At 41.8% G+C, this 18,168-nt stretch overlaps 2 protein-coding genes across 7 annotated transcripts; both read left to right on the plus strand.

Moving 5' to 3' along the window:
- Positions 1–748: 748 nt before the first annotated feature.
- pgghg (protein-glucosylgalactosylhydroxylysine glucosidase) lies at positions 749–7,552 on the plus strand. 4 transcript variants are annotated; one of them, XM_019857147.1, is made up of 14 exons: positions 751–1,106; positions 1,895–2,167; positions 3,150–3,360; positions 3,425–3,860; positions 3,937–4,056; positions 4,780–4,911; positions 4,987–5,098; positions 5,537–5,609; positions 5,692–5,828; positions 5,892–6,025; positions 6,188–6,283; positions 6,348–6,445; positions 6,522–6,745; positions 7,002–7,552. In XM_019857147.1, exons 2-14 carry the CDS (start codon positions 1,930–1,932, stop codon positions 7,076–7,078), a joined length of 2,088 nt encoding a protein of 695 aa, XP_019712706.1. In that variant the 5' UTR covers positions 751–1,106; positions 1,895–1,929; the 3' UTR covers positions 7,079–7,552. The 4 variants fall into 4 exon arrangements, with proteins under 4 accessions (XP_019712708.1, XP_019712709.1, XP_019712706.1 ...); XM_019857148.1 differs by having other exon boundaries at positions 751–981; XM_019857149.1 differs by lacking the exon at positions 7,002–7,552 and having other exon boundaries at positions 749–1,106; positions 5,892–6,036; positions 6,522–6,677.
- Positions 7,553–8,119: 567 nt separating this feature from the next.
- incenp (inner centromere protein) lies at positions 8,120–17,360 on the plus strand. Of its 3 annotated transcripts, XM_019857255.1 has the most exons (21): positions 8,120–8,288; positions 9,233–9,398; positions 9,845–9,949; positions 10,035–10,651; positions 10,740–10,779; positions 11,229–11,295; positions 11,431–11,545; positions 11,637–11,670; positions 12,398–12,485; positions 12,571–12,711; positions 13,523–13,540; positions 13,958–14,067; positions 14,138–14,258; positions 14,345–14,455; positions 14,613–14,770; positions 14,849–14,948; positions 15,126–15,206; positions 15,756–15,791; positions 15,885–15,950; positions 16,043–16,196; positions 17,050–17,360. In XM_019857255.1, exons 2-21 carry the CDS (start codon positions 9,259–9,261, stop codon positions 17,226–17,228), a joined length of 2,481 nt encoding a protein of 826 aa, XP_019712814.1. In that variant the 5' UTR covers positions 8,120–8,288; positions 9,233–9,258; the 3' UTR covers positions 17,229–17,360. The 3 variants fall into 3 exon arrangements, with proteins under 3 accessions (XP_019712814.1, XP_019712816.1, XP_019712815.1); XM_019857257.1 differs by lacking the exon at positions 15,885–15,950; XM_019857256.1 differs by lacking the exon at positions 13,523–13,540.
- The last annotated feature ends 808 nt before the right edge of the window (positions 17,361–18,168 follow it).

An 18,168-nucleotide genomic window follows, 5' to 3' on the forward strand; every position in this document is an offset into this window, starting at 1 on the left:
TTGAGGAGGAGAAAAATAACATTTTCATTCATGCAAAGGCGCAATGTGGATAAATTAATGGCAAATAAATAACTAAAAATATCGACTACTTTTTTAAATCTTAGTGCATGCCCTCATCATACTAGCACCACTCTTTAATTGGTATGCTGGGGCATGCCCTCATCAGCAGGATTCCATACCAGCACCACTCTTTAATTGGTATGCTGGGATAGCTTCCACCGATATTATGAAACTTGATAATTATAATTTAAAAAAAATCAGTTGTCAATGGCCTTTACATCCTGGGTAGCTGTAGCCTCTCTCAGCTGACCTATCACAAGAGGGCGCACATGCACAGATAGACCGCCGGCTATAGCGGTGCTACAGAACCAGTCCTTTTGCCCTTGAATAGATGTCCTTTCTGCAATACTTAATCATTTCAGTCATGTCAAAGATTGACATTTGTTTGTAATTTACGTTTTAAGACAGTATAGCACGGTGGTAGTGATTAGTACTAAGTGCTAAATGCCTTTGCAATTAGACCCTAACATTTTATATTTTCACCCATTGAGCTCCACGAAGGAAAACGAATGAGATTTTTTAAAAAGGGTTACCGAATAGAAAGGCAAAAATCCTCTATATAAGGTGTCCTCGGTAAAATACGTTTGTAACCTTGAAACAAAAAACAATTCTCTCAGTGTAAATGCGTTTAATGGTGATACTTCCCCAAAACTCCAGGCCACGTTTTGCGACTGACCTGCAAACAACTCCAGATTTTGTGAGCTGCGTGGCTTCAAGTTTTCGTTCACTGACCTCAACTTTGGATTTCTTTCGGTATCTTACGGTTACAAGTGAACATTTCCAGCCATCAAAAGGCAGCATTTGATAGACCGAGTTGCAACTTTCAAGCTGGTTATGAATTTTTATTCCAATTTGTATCATCACGTGCCAACTTTCCAGTTTGTGGTCGAAACAGATGCTCCTACATCCTGATCACTTGAGGTAGAAATACTATCGCTAGAAGGACAAACGGATCAAGTTGGATTTGTTCGTTCACTGTTAAATGCAAAATTCCACGCTGGATTAATCTGGGAATTGACAGTGTGTGTTTTATTTGACTGTAGAAGGTAATTTGCAGCTGTTGTATAGTACAATCCATGTGTTGTTGTTTTTTTGTTTCACGGCCCTTCGAGTTCTGCGCTACGGCTCGACGCTTAATGTGCGTATAAAAAAAAGCTTAACGTGACTTCATGTTTGAATACTACGACCAATTACCACCAATATTCATGTGCAAATGTCTACCTATTCTCACACCGATCTCTGAAAATATCAGATCAATCCCCTCAATATTTTAGTTTTTGATTAAGTATTTTCTTCATGAAGTGACATTGTGCCTGAGTGTGCGCCTATGGAGAGGAAGACGGCAATGTCCATAAAATCTCAAATATTGATGCGATCGTTTTGACATTTTCAGACATTAATGTGGGCATAGGAAGAAATGTGCACCGGAATTCGTGTTAATTGGTCGTAGTTTTTTAAAATATTTTTTTAAATATTAAGCCACGTTAAGGGATGACGTCACTCGTTCATAGATGTCCAGCGTGTAGCGGCCACGGACGTGGTCGGGGCTCAGCTTTTTATCATGTACTGTATATACTAATAGAGGAGCGATTCGAGAGAAGGTATAAATATTTTCTCAAAAGACAACAGCGAACTGAATGTAGTTGTTGATAGTAAATCAGTGCGTGATAGTAAATCAGTACGTCTACTGCGCAAACTAGTATACTGTATTGCACCCCTGTCGTGAAACTACAGTAACTGTGATCTTCTCGAAGTTGATTTTCATGCTTTCAGTTGTGGATTTATTTCTGCAAAAATAACACTGAAACGTAAAATGATAATCCCTATGTGACAGTTCAGCCTGCCCTCAAGAAGAAACTCCAGCTCCCCATGTCCGGTGACCCTTACACCTTTACCAGTGATTCTCTCCCCGCCGACCACCGCTTCCTGCCTCCGCTTGCCAACGGGCTATTGGGATGGCGGGTGTACAACAGTACCATGCACATGGGAAGCGTGTACAATGGGGGTCGGGGAGAATGCCACCGTGCCGAAGTTCCTTGTCCTCTAGCTGTGACGGTCGACACAGAGGAAGTTGGTCAAGACTCCTACACCCTCGATGCCCACACAGGTTGTCTCTTGAGTACCTACTTTTTAATTTATCTATCCATCCACTCATATTCTGGAGGGCTTGTACACATTCGGGACACAGGTGAGCTGGAGCCGGTCCCGGGTGACTTTGAGCGAGATGTGGGGCACAACCTGGATTGACAAGCGCAGCGCTCAAAATAAGTAGTTTCGCATCGCAATTTGTGAGGCAAAAATGTCATTATGCCTTCAAATAAAAACACATTGGACAGCAAAATCAAGAATTAAACAACGAGACATCCCAAAGAGCTTCCCTGGGCTGCACACGCGTCACTCACGTCACGTCAGCTAGCTGGCAATGAGTTTCAGTTGGCGATGAGTCCAGCTCAACATGTTGTCACTCTACAGTCAGCAATCATTGCCTCCACGGCTTTGGATAAGATACGTTTTTGACAAATATTTGTTCTCACTAAGAGTTGATGAGGAAAGACGGAGAAGCCATGTGAATTGCTAAGATAACCTAGCGTAATCGTGAAGCACTGGAATTGAGTGCTTCGACGATCGAGTACACTTTTCATAGACGTCTGGCTACACAGCAAAATAGCAATCAAATTATTAGATATCTGGACTGAAGAGAAAAAGTGCAATGCTTAACAGAACTGGAAATACGATCTTTCCCGTTACAGCAAAAAAAAAAAACAAAAAAAAAAAACACTAGCTTAATGCTATCCTCTATTGGAAAATGCCATTGCCATGCTAAGGATTAGCATCAATAATTGCAGTTCTAGAACCCTTTACAAACAGTGGAACAATATTTGTAAACGGATAATAGAACAATACTCACAGGCATATATTCTTTATCCTCCACTAAAACGCCTAATATTACAGCATTTTACTGAGTCACTTACAATCGCAGCTCTGTCCCTATTCCCTATGAATGGCAGCGGTTCAATGATAGTACTACAGTATATATGTGGACCGTATACGTAAAATCAGTGTGTGATTCCCTGTTGATTCCCAAACAGGTGTTTTCACACACACACTGACCTCACCCAGCGTAACAATCTTCCAGTCGTTCTACTCTCACCGCTGCCACTCCAACCTGATGGCGATGGAGATTCTGTTGGTGCGCCATGTGACTTCAGAGGTGGCGTACACAGTGAAGCTAGCCACTTCCTTCACCCCTCAGAGCAAAGACATTGATTTTCAGGCTTCTGCTGACTACAGAGGTGGGAGGTGAGTTTCTCCCCCCAAAATCAAATCCTTTTCCGGCGCAGATTAACATGTTTCTGTGTTTTAGCCACATTCAAGGGCACACACACACCGCAGAGTTTCCAGGAGGCCCCTGTCCCATGGTTCACCTCATCTGGACCCCCATTCCCTCCAGCCTAACGCTGCCACCTGCGCAAAGCCAAAAACGCTGGTGCTTCATTGTGGTGGTGGCGGACTCTTTGAGCGTCGCAGAGACCAGTTTTGATGAGGGCCTCGAGCTGATGGCGACGGGTGGGCTGCGCCGCACTCATGAAGCAGCATGGAAGGAGCTGTGGCTGAAGAGCAAAGTGGAAGTTGTGGGGTCCGAGCGCCTCTTGAAAGCTGTGATCGGCTGCATGTTCTACCTCCTCAGTGCCTTTCCCTCCATCCATGACCCAACCGACTTTTTTGGCGGCGTCAGTCCAGGTGGACTGTCGAATGGCTCGGACGCACAGGATTATTGGGGTCATGTCTTCTGGGACCAGGTTGGAATAAGGCCGCCAATGTCTGCTATTCCTTTTTCTTTGGTATGTCACCTAACAGCAATATCAAACCCAACAGGAGATCTGGATACTTCCCACAGTCGCTTTATTCTACCCCAAGCTGGCCCGTGCAGCACTGGAGTACAGGGTGCGGACTATCGACGGAGCAAAATACAATGCTCAAAAGCAGGGATACAAGGTATGAGTGTGACTTCTTATTGGACTAACGAAATGAATACAATTACAAATGGAACTTACTGCAGTGCAGGAAAGTGGTGCATAGCAGTTGAATATACAGTGCTTATTGGGGCAGTGATGAATGTTTCACAGCTGGTGAGGCACTGACATAAGAGTCAAATTTACAAAATTACAAGACACAAACACTACAAGAACATTCATACAGAAGCAACTGTTGGTTAATGGGATGGATGGATAAAAGTCTATCCATCCATCCATCCATTTTCCGATCCGCTTATCCTCACAAGGGTTGCGGGGGGTGCCTGAGCCTATCCCAGCCGTCTCCGGGCAGTAGGTGGGGTACACCCTGAACTGGTTGCCAGCCAATCGCAGGGCACACAAAGACGAACAACCATCCATGCTCACACTCACACCTAGGGACAATTTGGAGTGTTCAGTCAGCCTGCCATGCATGTTTTTGGAACGTGGGAGGAAACCGGAGTACCCGGAGAAAACCCACGCAGGCCCGGGGGAACATGCAAAGTCCACACGGGGAGGCCGGAGCTGGAATTGAACCCTCCACCTCTGCAATGTGAGGTCGACACACTAACCACTCGACCACCGGGCCGCCGGATAAAAGTCTAAAGACATGAATGGGGGTTCACAGTACTCCATTTTAAGCTTATGTGAGACGATACTGTGTTTAAAATGTTTTGTAAGGTATGCAGGTGTTGTCTGTGTACAGGGGCTGAAGTTGGCCTGGCAGAGTGCCATGTCAGGGAGGGAGATGTGCGCTGACGATATTTACGGAGAGCAAGAGATCCACATCAATGGAGATATCGCACTGGCCTTCCAGAATTATTACTACCTCACTGAGGTTAGCTGCTCAGCGTCGCCACGTCATCTCACGTTTCTTCAAATAAACTCATGTTGACTCGGCTCTTTCTTGCAGGATCTGACAATGTTCACAGATGGACAGGGGAGTCAACTGATATGGGGCGTAGCTGATTACTGGGTTTCCAGGGTAACCTGGAGCCCCGATGATCAGAAGTATCATCTCTTAGGTACTGTTTTAGGTTCTCTGTCCAAAAATATGTCGATTCTAGGCATACCGTCTGTTCGTGAGTTGGCAGGGGTTTCTTCTAAACGTATTTCAACTCATGGGGGAAGCCGTTCATGAGCTACTTTGTGTGTATGTGGATGGACAGATCACCAAACACAAATAAGCACCATATCAGAAATGTCATGGGTTAAGTTTAAAATGGAGAGAAAGAAAAAAATCAATGCAAACTAGTGTGCATTGCAATGACTAAGCAAATTTAAAAACAGAAAATGAATGTGTTTTTCTGGGCCACATTTTTACATCTATTTACCGTTTATTGATTGGAGCATAACAGCCGCAACACGGCACTTGGAATATGTCGTACTGTATTCACAAGGCTAAAGCGTGTAAGTACTTAGACCTGATTAAATGTTGAAGAGTTAATTTTTGTGCCTTTTAGGTGTCATGCCACCAGATGAGTACTACTCCAATGTCAACAACTCTGTCTACACAAACACAGTGGCCAAATTAAGGTACCCCCATTTGCATATTTCTTCACTTCATGCATGTTAGCTTGTATTTGTACCGCTGACGCATTAACGGTCTCGTTTTCAGTCTGCAGTTTGCTGTGTTATTAGCTGATCTTCTCAAACATCCTGCACCAAAGGAATGGGAAGATATCGCAGACAACCTCCTTATCAATTTTGACCAACAATCTCGATACCATCCTGAGTTTGAAGGCTATTCTAAAGGTTTTCTTTTTAACCCTTTAACTGTTTCACAATGACACACATTGAACTAACATTTACTTGCAGGTTATCCAGTGAAACAGGCCGACGCTGTGATGCTGAGCTATCCTCTTGGCCTGCCCATGTCACCTGAGATTAGAAGAAATGATCTTGAAGTGTATGAAATAGTAACCGATCCTCATGGACCAGCCATGACTTGGGTGAGGTACAGTTCCACAGTTCAATCCACCATAAAAACACAATGATTCCAGTTTATTGTCCAGGTTTTTAGGGTTTTAAAATGACACAATTTGTCTGATGAATCTGCAGGTCTGAGTGTTTGCTCTTAAACATGTACAAACTGTGCTCTCTTTATCATTCAGGGCATGTTTGCGATTGGTTGGCTGGAACTGGGGGATGCACAGAAAGCTCAGCGTTTGCTTGAGAAGTGCTTCAGAAACATTCAAGGACCGTTCCAGGTATTGCTCTGGGCTGCACGAACCTCCTTATTGGGTACTGAGGAAATGTGCGATGACCTTGCAGGTGTGGAGCGAGTCATCGGACGGTACGGGCGCAGTTAACTTTCTTACGGGCATGGGAGGATTCCTGCAAGCCGTTGTGTTCGGTTACAGCGGCTTCAAGTAAGTCGTCAATCATCCCGCCTCGCTTGTTGAAACAAATCAATCAAAAATGTAAAAAAGTTCTTTTTATTTCTAGGGTTCAGAAGGAATGCTTGGCCTTTTCCCCACTTCTGCCCGATGACCTGAGTGAGCTCTCCATCTGTGGTGTCAGCTACTTAGGCCATCAGTTGGACTGGTTGTTTCGCAGAGATGAGGTGTGCGTCATACTGAGGGAGCAGGAAGGCAGTGCTGCCAGTGCTAAGAAGTGTGATCTGCAGGTGATCCTCAAGGCAACTGGGACTAAAATCCCTTTAACTCCAGGTAACAAACAAAATGAACAGGGCATCATTGAGATCCTGTGTACAGATGAGAGGAATCGGTCATTTTTGGGTGTTCTCTTTTTTGTGTGTGGGTGGGGGGTGTGCCAGTTGCTTTACACTAGGGAAAAAAGTACTTTCACTATCTTTTGACTAACAACATACCACGAGGATCTACTGTGTATGATAGCTGATTAATTTATTAAGTGGTAGATTAGTAATTGGATGTTATGTTTTGTTATGTCTTTATGTCTTTTTAGGGGCACCAGTAACATTTCCACGAGAGCCTGGATATGTTTGCAGACTTGAATCGTCGACTATCTGCTGGCCTTTCTGAATAATTTGACAATAATTTGTGTTGAATGCCTCAAACTCAAGTCAGTATCCACTTCACAATACTTGAAGCTCAACAACGGACAGCAAAACGAGTTTTGTCGACCATATTCACTGTACTTGTTGAGAGACCCGATGGTCATTTTATGATTTGTTTCTAAATACATGAGCTATGTTTGAAGATAACTGTTGAAAACAATTCCGGGTGCTCACATAATATAGACACTTATGGGGAGTTAAGTGTTGATTAAACACGGTGAGAGAACTAATGTGTTTGTTCGACAGTGAATGTCAGCTTCAGCGGACACGCCAACAGTGTCCTGCACTTGCAAGGCTCTATTTTCCATGATTATTTTCATATACTGTATTTAGGGGGGGGGTTCATTCATTGGCATCAGCCTTGAAGATGTTCACAATGCTCTTGTGCTGTTACAAAGCATTTTCTTTCTTTAATAAAGCGAATATGTATTTGTGGTTGTAATATTTTTCTTGTGAATTACTAGCTAAATATAACTCCCAATTGTAGTCTAGTATGAATAAGTATTTGTAAAAACTTGCTGTTTGAGATGTTTACATTTCTGCGAAGGCCGGATTTTACTATGTGACCTTTCCATGAGAAGTGGGTATGGCTTCTAATTTTTCTTGGTTATTTATTTATTTATGACACAAGTATCGTATCTGTACTGTACGTATACTTAAGTGGAGGCTGTCAGTATTTTGGCTACTTCTGTGAAAAGAGCACGAGGCTCGGAAGCTCATTCTGCAAAATGTTCCTGTTTACGCTAAAAATGGGCGGAGTAATTTTTTTTGGACTGTGCGTTTTTTTTTGTGGATTTAAATCTGGGCAGAACCCGCCTTTATATTTTCCATTGGGGTTTGTTTGATTTAAAATTATGCTTCGATAGTTTCCTTGCCCCGTCTGCTTTTTGTGTCCAGATTCCCGCCCGTCTCAGAGTGTTTGGTCGTTAAAACGAACAAGAGTTATTGACGAAGATGACGTCACCAAAGGCCACCTTCCGATTGGCCGATGTAGTTTGAAATTTTAAACAGTTTCTGGTTCGACAGTGCGGAGGTTGACTTAGATGTCGATGGTCTGTGTTGTTTCCTTGACGGTCATCTTATTTTATGGCTTTTTTTTATAAGATAATATTCGATTTGTCGGTTCACGGAGGAGCAAGCGTTGGATTGTGTTGACGTTTCTTCTTCTTATCAAGGTAAAAGTAGCTGGGGACCAAGTTAAGCTCCTGTAGAAAACCTTTGCCGCCAGCACAAAAATGACACCATAAAAACTGTGATATTTGCGACGCAATGTTGTGATATGTGGTATAAGTATTAAACGTGACGAAATTGCCCTCTAAATAATTGGATTAGTGCTATTCTTTGTGCGAAGGCCAGGCCAGCGCGCGTGAATACAGCAGAATCCGAAGCTAGAGCTCGTCGAATGTTACTTTAGCTGCTTGTGCTTAATATGTCTGACGTTCCTTTTTTGTCCTTCTCGGAAGTCTGTGCTAGTTCTTCGATTGTTTATGCGCAACTATTTCAAAAATCAGCAATGACGAGGTTTCCTGTTATCTGCTTCTGAGCAAAAAGGCCAAAAGTGTAACCGTGAAAGCGGTAGTACCATTTTGGTTTTGTGTGAATTTTACACGTGTTAGTGATTTTTTGTTTTAAAACTACTTCGACTTAAATTATTTACCCAGCAGGGGTAGGCCCCTCAGGGTCAGAAAAGCCTTCTCTTCTGACTTGTACCTTAAACATCATCAGAAGTACATACCTGCAACCACTTACTACGTTTGCAACCTGAAGTTTAATTTAAATCTCATGGAATTGTTATACTGTAATTTATTCCTGGCTGTCTCAGGATGCACATGGACCAGTGTATTTGTACTCAGACTTGCTCTGATACTGCGGCCTATTTTAATGGGGAAATGTTGAGCATATTTAGGTCCCTTGAAAGTATTTAAGTTATTATTACTATGAGACCACCTTAAAGTGTAATTGCTACATGCATGGTAAAAAGTTACTGGTCTGTTATATAATGCTAGTTCATAATAAAATGCACAGTATAGCATGTTCTTAATGCGGAGTCTCCAAACAGAATCACACCCACTTTGGTTCTTTTAGAGAAACATTTTTCCCCAAACTTTATCTGTTTCAGAGAGAGAAAACCCTGCTGCTGTCACCATGAGCTCTGTCAAATCATCTTTGCAGTCTCTGATGAAGATGTTTGTGGTTAAAACACAAGATTTTTTGAATGACATTGACAATGTCCACATGGTTTGGCTTGAGGAGATCCAACAAGAGGCCAACCTCATGTTCTCAAGGTGGGTGTAAAATCATGTCATTTAAAAACTGCTTTGTTTTGGTCATTGTTTTTTGTCCACATTAATTATTTTTATCAGGTTAATACAATTACTTTGATGTTAAAGTAATCTAACTTGAATGCTTTGAATTACTTTTGGATGACTCCATACCAAATATGCTTAAAAAACAAACAAATTTGTTGAGTGGGTGATCGAGGACTCGTCTGTGCCGCCTCCCTCCCTGCATTAAAAATGTTATCTGGTAGTGTTACATTAGGTAACATGTATTCCTTGACTCCCTAAGCCTGCTTGTAAATCAAATTTCAACATGGGTGAAAAATGAAAACCTTTTTGATAAATGTTACAAATTTATTATTGTTGACCTCTATTGGAACCATTTTTAAACACCATATACAGTCGTATAAAGAATGGTGTGATTCTTCAATTGTCCTTTCTTTAAATTGTAGGGACTTTAATTCTGAACCAGAGTTAATGCCCAAAACGCCATCACAAAAGAAGAATAGTCGCCGGAAGCGCGTGTCTGTTGGCCGACAGGAAGAAGTCAGGCGAAGGTTTGTTGCACTTTGACAAAGTCTCCATTTTCAAGATTTATGGAAGCCTGGTGTAATGTGACTTCATCTGCCTTTTGTGATGCAGGTTCTCAAAGAGTCGCCGTAGTAATCTTCGCGGCTCCTCTGTCAAGCCACTGAACTTCATTTCTGAAGAAGCCATTGCAGATGATTCTGCAGCTGAAAGCAGCACCAGCATGCGGCCAAAACGCTCTACTCGCAAAACCAAACAAACCAAGGCGGCGATTACGGAGGATGTGAACCAGCTTTCCCATATAATCTCTGACACTGTAGATGCTTGTAATAAAAAGCCAGAGCTTGTTGACGATGAAGGCGTGGCTAAAAATAGCGAGTTGGACAATGCAGACGTCCAGCTGGATGAGTCGCGTGACGTTAGCCATTCTCCTGTTGCGATACCATCACCTGGCGTCGTCGTCAGCATCCCTGCATCGGAGCGTTTGTCTGCTGAGGAAGCGACACAGCCCAAAGCCTCTCCTGGACGCTCCGCTGCCAAAATTGCAATCGCCGGCAAGGGCAGAAGCTCACGGCGGAGCTCTATGAGGTGCTCGTTGAAGGTGCGGCACTCCCTCGGCGGTTTGCGGCACAGCATGATGCAGGAGTCTCGGCGCCGTACCTCCCGGCAATCCATGCTGAAGAAGAAGGCGGCTCGCAAGGCCAACTCATCACGTAGCAGCAACATTGACAGTGAGAAACAAAACATTGGCAAATTTTCTTCAAATGTGTCAGTCATATTTGGCATGTTTCTGTATCTTATGACTTTTTCTGATTGTAGCCACTTCGTCCTGTGAATCCATGGAAGAGGCGGACGAAGTGTAAGTACTTGGGAAAAAAAAGGCTGGTTTGAATGTACATTTAACATTCAAACAGCTTCTACCTTAGTTAACATACACATAGCCGTAACACATACTAAAAACTCAGTGTGCAAAAGACTCGCAGGCATATATTTCTGCTCTAGACTGTGGAAATGTTTATTACTGGAGGTTGATTGGGCACCTTCTCTGCCATTTCTTTCTTCTTATTTACACTTGATCTCTTCCAGTAGAGCATCGTGCTAATTCTGTCTGATAAAAACACTTAAACAATCGCACAAATATCTGAGATCGAGTGTAAACGCTGCATGTTACTCTCCCGATTACAAGTTGTATATTTTCATTTGAATTTGAAATTGTTTTAATAATTGCAATAATTGAATGAATGAAATTGAGTTTTTTCATGATTTACTTATTTTTAAAATTATTATTATGATTGTTGACCACCACAGAGCATTAGAACTCGTGACTGCAAATCCAGAAGCTGCTGCGACTGATGCTTCAGATGATTCTCCTCAGGTACCAATAAGGGTTAATGAATGAACCTGTCAATGACAAAGGCAGTAATTTCTTGTTTGATCATTCGAGAAGGCAGTTAATGCCTTTTTTCTAATTCATATTTTTAACTTGTGTCATACAAATGTGTGTACGCAGACAACTGTGAGTGAGCAGCCATGCTTGGCACGCATCACTCGTTCTGTGGCGGCAAATTCTCCTAAACTGGCCCCGCCTTCGCTGTTTACCCCTGAGAGGAACAATCTACAAACAGGTAGTTGTTTATGCTTTTTTTTTTTTGCGGAAAATAGCCACTCTTGTTCATGGCCCTTAAAAGTTATTAAATCGTTTCCCCTTTGTTCCAGCAGACACACAACAGTCTCCACAGGCCAGTCAAAGGTGAGTTTCACACTGTTAAATGCTTTTGGCCCAGTGTCCTTGTGACCCATCTTGGCTGGATGTATAATGCCATTTTAAGTGACCTATTTCAATTGAACCATTATCCTGTATTATTATTGTTATTTTTTTTTTTTTTAATGTCTATTTTCATTCGCATTTAAATTGACACATGTTCGCTTTGTCTGTACACATTCACTGAATACATGAAAAAAACAGCCTGGGCAGATGCCCAAATTGCATGTCAGTAATTCCACAAGTGCCAACACTGGACAGTGACAACACACAGTTAAATGGTAATAAATGTATGATAAAGTATGAAACATATGTTACAGCAGGTCACTCGCGTGAATTGTTTGGTTTTGTCCTGGCTGAGTTTTGGGGCACTAATTGGAATCAAAGCCAGCCTGCATAAAAGTCAGCATCGTGAATGATCAATTCACACTCCTCTAATGGGCCATGTAGAGCCCCCTCGTTCTCATATTCACACACGAATCATCTGATGTCTGATAAGTCTCGAGATTTTTAACCACATTTGGAAAAGGCCTAACTCTGACCTGAGGATATCCAACTCGATGGATTTTTTTTTTTTAACTTTACTCTGCCATGACACATACCTCATTTGTCACCTGAACCAAAGAGTTGTCAATCCAGCCTGTTACTGCCTGATGTCACCTAAATGCACAAAATCAATCACAAGGACATTCTTCTTGTTTTCGTCTTTCTGTAGGTCAACTAATAGCATCAAGCGCAAAGCACCCTACACAACGGCGGAAAGCCCTACAAAGAGGTTCTCTCCTCCCAAGAAGAGTCAGAGTGTAATATGCCCAAATAAATCATAGAAATAAATGAATGCACTTTTGAGTGTTCTTGAAAAACGTGTATCATTTTTTTCTCTTACAGGCTCTCAGACCGAACATGAAATCATTTCTTCACACTGTGCAGAAGAATCAGATGTTGATGATGACTCCGAATTCCTTCACCCGGAATACTCTAGTCAAGTCCTTCATTAAACACGCCACCCCTCTGAAGATTGATACTAAGGTCAGCATTAATTTCCACCGTAAAGAGCGAAACAGAAACACCACATGATAAGCTTGCACAGACGAATACTGTAGAGTGTTTTTTTTTTTTTGGTGGTGTGGTGTTATACAAGCAATGTTTGAGTATATTTGGGCATATTTAGTTTTGAGTTCGTCGGCCTCACAGTGCAGAGGTACAGGGTTCATTTCCGGCTCCGGCCTTCCTGTGTGGAGTCTGCATGTTCTCCCCGTGCCTGAGTGGCTTTTCTCCGGGTAGTCCGGTTTCCTCCCACATTCCAAAAACATGCATGGCAGGCCGATTGAATGCTCCAAATTGTCCCGAGGTGTGAGTGTGAGCGCGGTGGTTGTTCGTCTCTGTGTGCCCTGCGATTGGCTGGCAACCGCTTCAGGGTGTACCCCGCCTACTGCCCGAAGACAGCTGGGATAGGCTCCGACACACCCGTGACCCTCATGAGGATGAGCGGATTAGAAAATGGATGGATGTTTTTGGAATGTGGGAGGAAACCGGAGTACCCGGAGAAAACCCACGCAGGCATGGGGAGACCATGCAAACTCCACACATGAAGGCTAGAGCTGGAATCCAACCCAGTCCCTCTTCACTGTGAGGTCGACGCGCTAACCACTCGACCACCGCCCTGACAGTCATATGTAATATGTAAATTGAGTCCCAAGTAATGCAGTTACCAAATATCCTTTTCAATATACGTTTATGCGTCTTGTCATTTTTTTCAAAATAATCTCGCTGAGCAGTGAATCATTGTATTGCTTTATTTATTTATTCATTTTTTTTTATTTTTATCTCCCCTCCCCAGATGAGCATGAATGTAGTGGTAAGTGCATGAGCACTGTGTGTTGGTGGTCATTTGGTGATAGTGTCCACTCATTTGATACTAAACTAAAGCACCCCCTTGCCGCACCTGCTAACCTTTGTACACCCTTCCGCTTGTCTTGAAATGACATCTGTTAGTCAAGTTCCATTGTTGTGTCCACCTCTGTGAGAAGTTTCCAGTTTCATAATTGCCCCCAGTTGTACTTGTTCGTTCATGGCATCTTCTTCTGCAATTGAAATACAAGTTACCTGATGTTAGCATGGTAATGCAGCAGCAAATCACTTCACAAAACAAGTTTACAGGGAAAGTTTCGTTGTGGCCACAAAATATATGTATATATTTTTCCATGTTTCTGTGTGCCCTTTTAAAAATTATGATTATGAAGGACTTTGTTTTCTGATGGCGCGTATTCTATAGGCAAAAGAACGGCAAAAGTTGGAAGCACTTAAAAAGAAGCAGGAACAGGAAGAGGAGCGAATGAGGAAGATGGAGGAGGAGAAGAAAAAGAAACAAGAGGAATTCAAACGGTCTGGTCCATTTCAAAACGTTTCCCTTTCTGATTTGATTGGTCGATTTACATTTATTATTGTCCGATAGGAAGCGGGATGAGAGGCTAAGAAAGGTGTTTGAGGCCAAAGTGAAAGAAGAGCTGAGAGAAGAAGAAAAAAAGAAGAAGATTGAGCAAAAAATGGCCCACATTGATGAGAAAAATGATAAGGTGAGTAAGTCATTTGAACAATCCGAGTAATTACTCGGACCAGTTGTGCCATGTCAAAATTGTTCAACGTTGGTCCGTGAATGCAGCGTCAGGCGGCAGAGATGGCCAAAAAAAGAACTGCCATGAAACGTCAGGAAGAACTTGAACTGAAACGAAAGCTGGAAGAAGAAACTAAAAAGAAGAAGATTCAGCAAGCGGTAAGACTTCTATTTCTCTTATCATTTCACATCCGAACCTGCTTTTGTGTCACTGTCACAAAAAAATACAGCACATAACAGTAAGCCTCTTGACATATTTCAGTTCTTGAACGAGGTGTCCATCTCTCTGTTTCTTTTTTGTGTTTGACAAATTCAGGAAGAGGAGAAGCGCCAACAAGAATTGCTGGCAAAGAAGGCCAAGGAGGAAGAATTGAAAGCCAAGAAGCTGGCAGAAGCTCGCAGAGCTTTGGAGCTGAAAAAAGAGCAGGAGCGGGAGAGGGAGCTGGAGAGAGAACGCCTGGCTGCTGCTGAAAGGTCATCTTTCAAATAACCATTCTCAATATGAGGCGTACACAATACATGTATGTTGATTGTTATGGCATGTTCCTCTAGGGAGCGAGTCGAAAGAGAGAAGGCTCTCGCTCTTCAGCGGGAACTGGAAAGAGCAGCTCGAGAGAAGGAGCGAAAAGAACTGGAGGAGAAACGAAAACAGGTGACGAGGCTTTTATCGAGACTCATGTAGTGTTTGTTTCAGCCATTGAACGTCTAATAATATTTCGAAACCCTGCCTCGTACAATGACGGGAAATGAATTTTCGGTGGCGTGTTGCTATAAGAAACAATGAGCCCGTTTATCAGATGTAATGTTCTCGGGTGATTTGTTCCACTAGGAGGAGCAGCAAAAATTAGCCGCAGAGGAAAAGGCTATGACAGACAAAGAGGCTGCTGCCAAACAAGCTGCTAATGCAAAGGTAAATATAAACTAACTTATTGGAGAGGGATGGGGGTGGGGGGGGGGTCGTCAGGAGCCAAGCCCATTTAACAATAACACAACAATGACACCCCATTTAACAATAACACAAACTTGTCAGCTAACAATGTCACTTGCTTATTTCAGCGTCGAAATAAAATCAAGAACCGGAGTAGATTTCAAACTTTTAGCCCGTCCCTCCACATTATTTTCTGCTTCTCATTTGCCCCCCCCCCCCCCAAAAGAATTGCCCATCCCCGACTTAAAATATTCCCATTGTCAACACCTGTTAATAATAAAGGTAGCGTCCCCTTAATCTGAAAATAAATCCGAGAATCACCACCACAACGAGGTCAGGAAACCAAATGTGTACCAAGCAACAACCTCAGGTGCTCCTTTGAGAGCCTAACCACAATTCAGTGCACACGATCAAATAATTCTGGACAGCAATCTGTCTCTTGCTAATTATACATGAATTATTGTATTGTTTGAAGGCTGTATTTAATATCTCATTGATTTATATCTCCCCCCCGTCGCTTCTATTTTTTAGACTGCCGTTGCCCTCAATGTAACTGTGGATATCGAGGTAGAGTGAGTCTGATCATTTTTAATGACCCTGTGTTCTTGGTTAAACCACAATAATGGACATTTCTTGTCTCATTTTCTTTTTGTTTTGCAGCATTCTGTGATGAAAACGCCTACAGCAAAAGGCGGCGGCGGCCTCAACGTCACCGTGGATATTGAGGTGGGGGCACAAGTATTGCTCAGATTTCATCTCAGTGTACAGTATATTGAGATTTTTTTATACATGCTCACAAAGTGTTTTCTCCCGGGCAGAAATCACCGCAGTCATATTCTATCACTCCAAAGGGTGGGAACAAAACTGTGACTTTGTCCAAAAATCCAGAAAACTATGGAATGGACCAAAACAGTGACGATTCCACTGATGATGAGTCTGCTCCAAGAAAGCCCATTCCATCTTGGGCAGAAGGTATGCCTATGAAGTATCATATAAGCTTTATATATGACTAAAGTAGGGGTTCCCCAAAAAAAATAAATAAAATAGCGCTCCCAATCAGAAAATCGTTTTTGAGTTGAAAAATCAAATTGTTACATTTTTTTTAAATAGTTGCATCCTTGAGTCTTGGCAAGAGATGTATTAAATTGCCTTTTATGAGACATTTTAATCAGATATAAATCTGTTTGACATTGATGATGATTTGTTGTTTCTTTGAATTGAATCAACTTGGAAAGTATGGGCTTTGGAGGGCTCTCACTTATTGCATATTGATGAATAAAACAAAAACTATATCCCTAATTTTAAGATGTTACATCCTGGAATTGATTTGCATCCCATGAATTGAGAATCATATCGTATGATCTTAATGATAGATGCCCCCCCCCCCCTTCAAACCCCCCAGACTAAAGTATAGTTTATTTTAGAAAAAAACTCAAGTGTTAATGTTGTAATTCTTAGTCTGTACTGCTATATGATTTTATACTTTATTAATCCTGTGAGGGAAAACGGAGTTACGGTATTACGTGTACAGTACTAACAACAAGAAACTCCCCCCAAAATGGCAGCATTGAGGAGGATTGAAACAAATTCATTGCTAAAAAAAATGGTTGCGTGTTGGTACTGTATCTGCTCATTATTCTAATTATTCCAAAGCAATATTTCTATATGTGCACATTTGAGAAATAATGACATAAGTAATGACTTGTATTTCCCGTATCGAACTGTGTTGTGAAAGCTCTTCTTTTTTCCGTTTTTGGCCAAAGAGATTTTTTTTTTTAATTTTGTATGAATAGTGATTAACATTACCTGATCTTCTTCCACCTAGGTCACAATCTACAGCAGATTATTATGAAGCAGTACTTCAACCCTCCTGACTTGGATGCTTTCTTTGGAACAATCGAGCCGCCCAAACTGGAGAACCTGTTTTACAAAAGCAAACCGCGCTACTTTAAACGCACCAGCTCTGCTGTGTGGCATTCACCCCCCAACGCAAACAAATACTGATGCAGTGATGCCATTCTGTACACTTTTTTTTTTTAATTCTTTCTAATAAAAATGATGTTCTCTGTTTTTATGAAAATAAGTGTTAAATGTCTACGCAGGAAATCGTTTGGGATATTAAATGTCGACAATTCACAGTTGTTATCAGGGTTTTCTTTTTTTCTGTCGTTTTTGAGTGAGGTCATCTTTGAAAAGACAGTCAGAGCGTAACTTGGCGTTTAATGGACTGCATGCAGACGTGGATCAATTCCCACAAAATAAGTTAATTGCATAAACAAATCAAACTCTGATCAAGTACCGCAATCCTGTCAGCCGTGTATAAACGATAGCTGTGCACGATAAACACAAAGTGGTCAATATGGTTCAGAGCAAGCCACGGTATTGTTTTTTTTTTTCTTTCTTTCATATCATGGCAATACAAAAAGAATGCCGTTCTTGGTTTTCAGAGTGTCCCATTGTGGTGCCTCTCATGTCCAAGCAATCTATTTTCCAACGCTCTATTTTCCATTCCATATGTTTTTATGCATTGTTTACTTCTGACTGTAGCTTATTCATGCTACTTTTAAAATATGTTTGATATTTGGAGTGTTTTTCTTTTAAATTGGCAGACGCTTTTGGCAGTGCATTGTAGTATCCTCAAAATAATCAGAAATCAATCACTGTAGTTTACTGAGTGAAATAAAATGTTCATCAAATCTTGAACGGTGCTATATAAATCGAAACTATTAAATGTTGCTCTTACTGTATGAAAATACAGCAATTACATAAATTATGCATATTTAGATTAGGACTGAACGTTTTACTGGACATTTAGAGGAAAGGAATTCATCTAAACATTTTTATTTGCGAATGTTTCGTGTTAAATTTGCTTATTTAAGCAACCCTGTGCAGGAGGCTGTTTTTTTTCCCTAAAAGAGATTGAAGCTATTTTTTCGATTCGTAA

Source organism: Hippocampus comes, unplaced genomic scaffold, assembly GCF_001891065.2.
Source record: "Hippocampus comes isolate QL1 unplaced genomic scaffold, H_comes_QL1_v1.1 scaffold186, whole genome shotgun sequence".
Taxonomy (NCBI): Eukaryota; Metazoa; Chordata; class Actinopteri; order Syngnathiformes; family Syngnathidae; genus Hippocampus; species Hippocampus comes.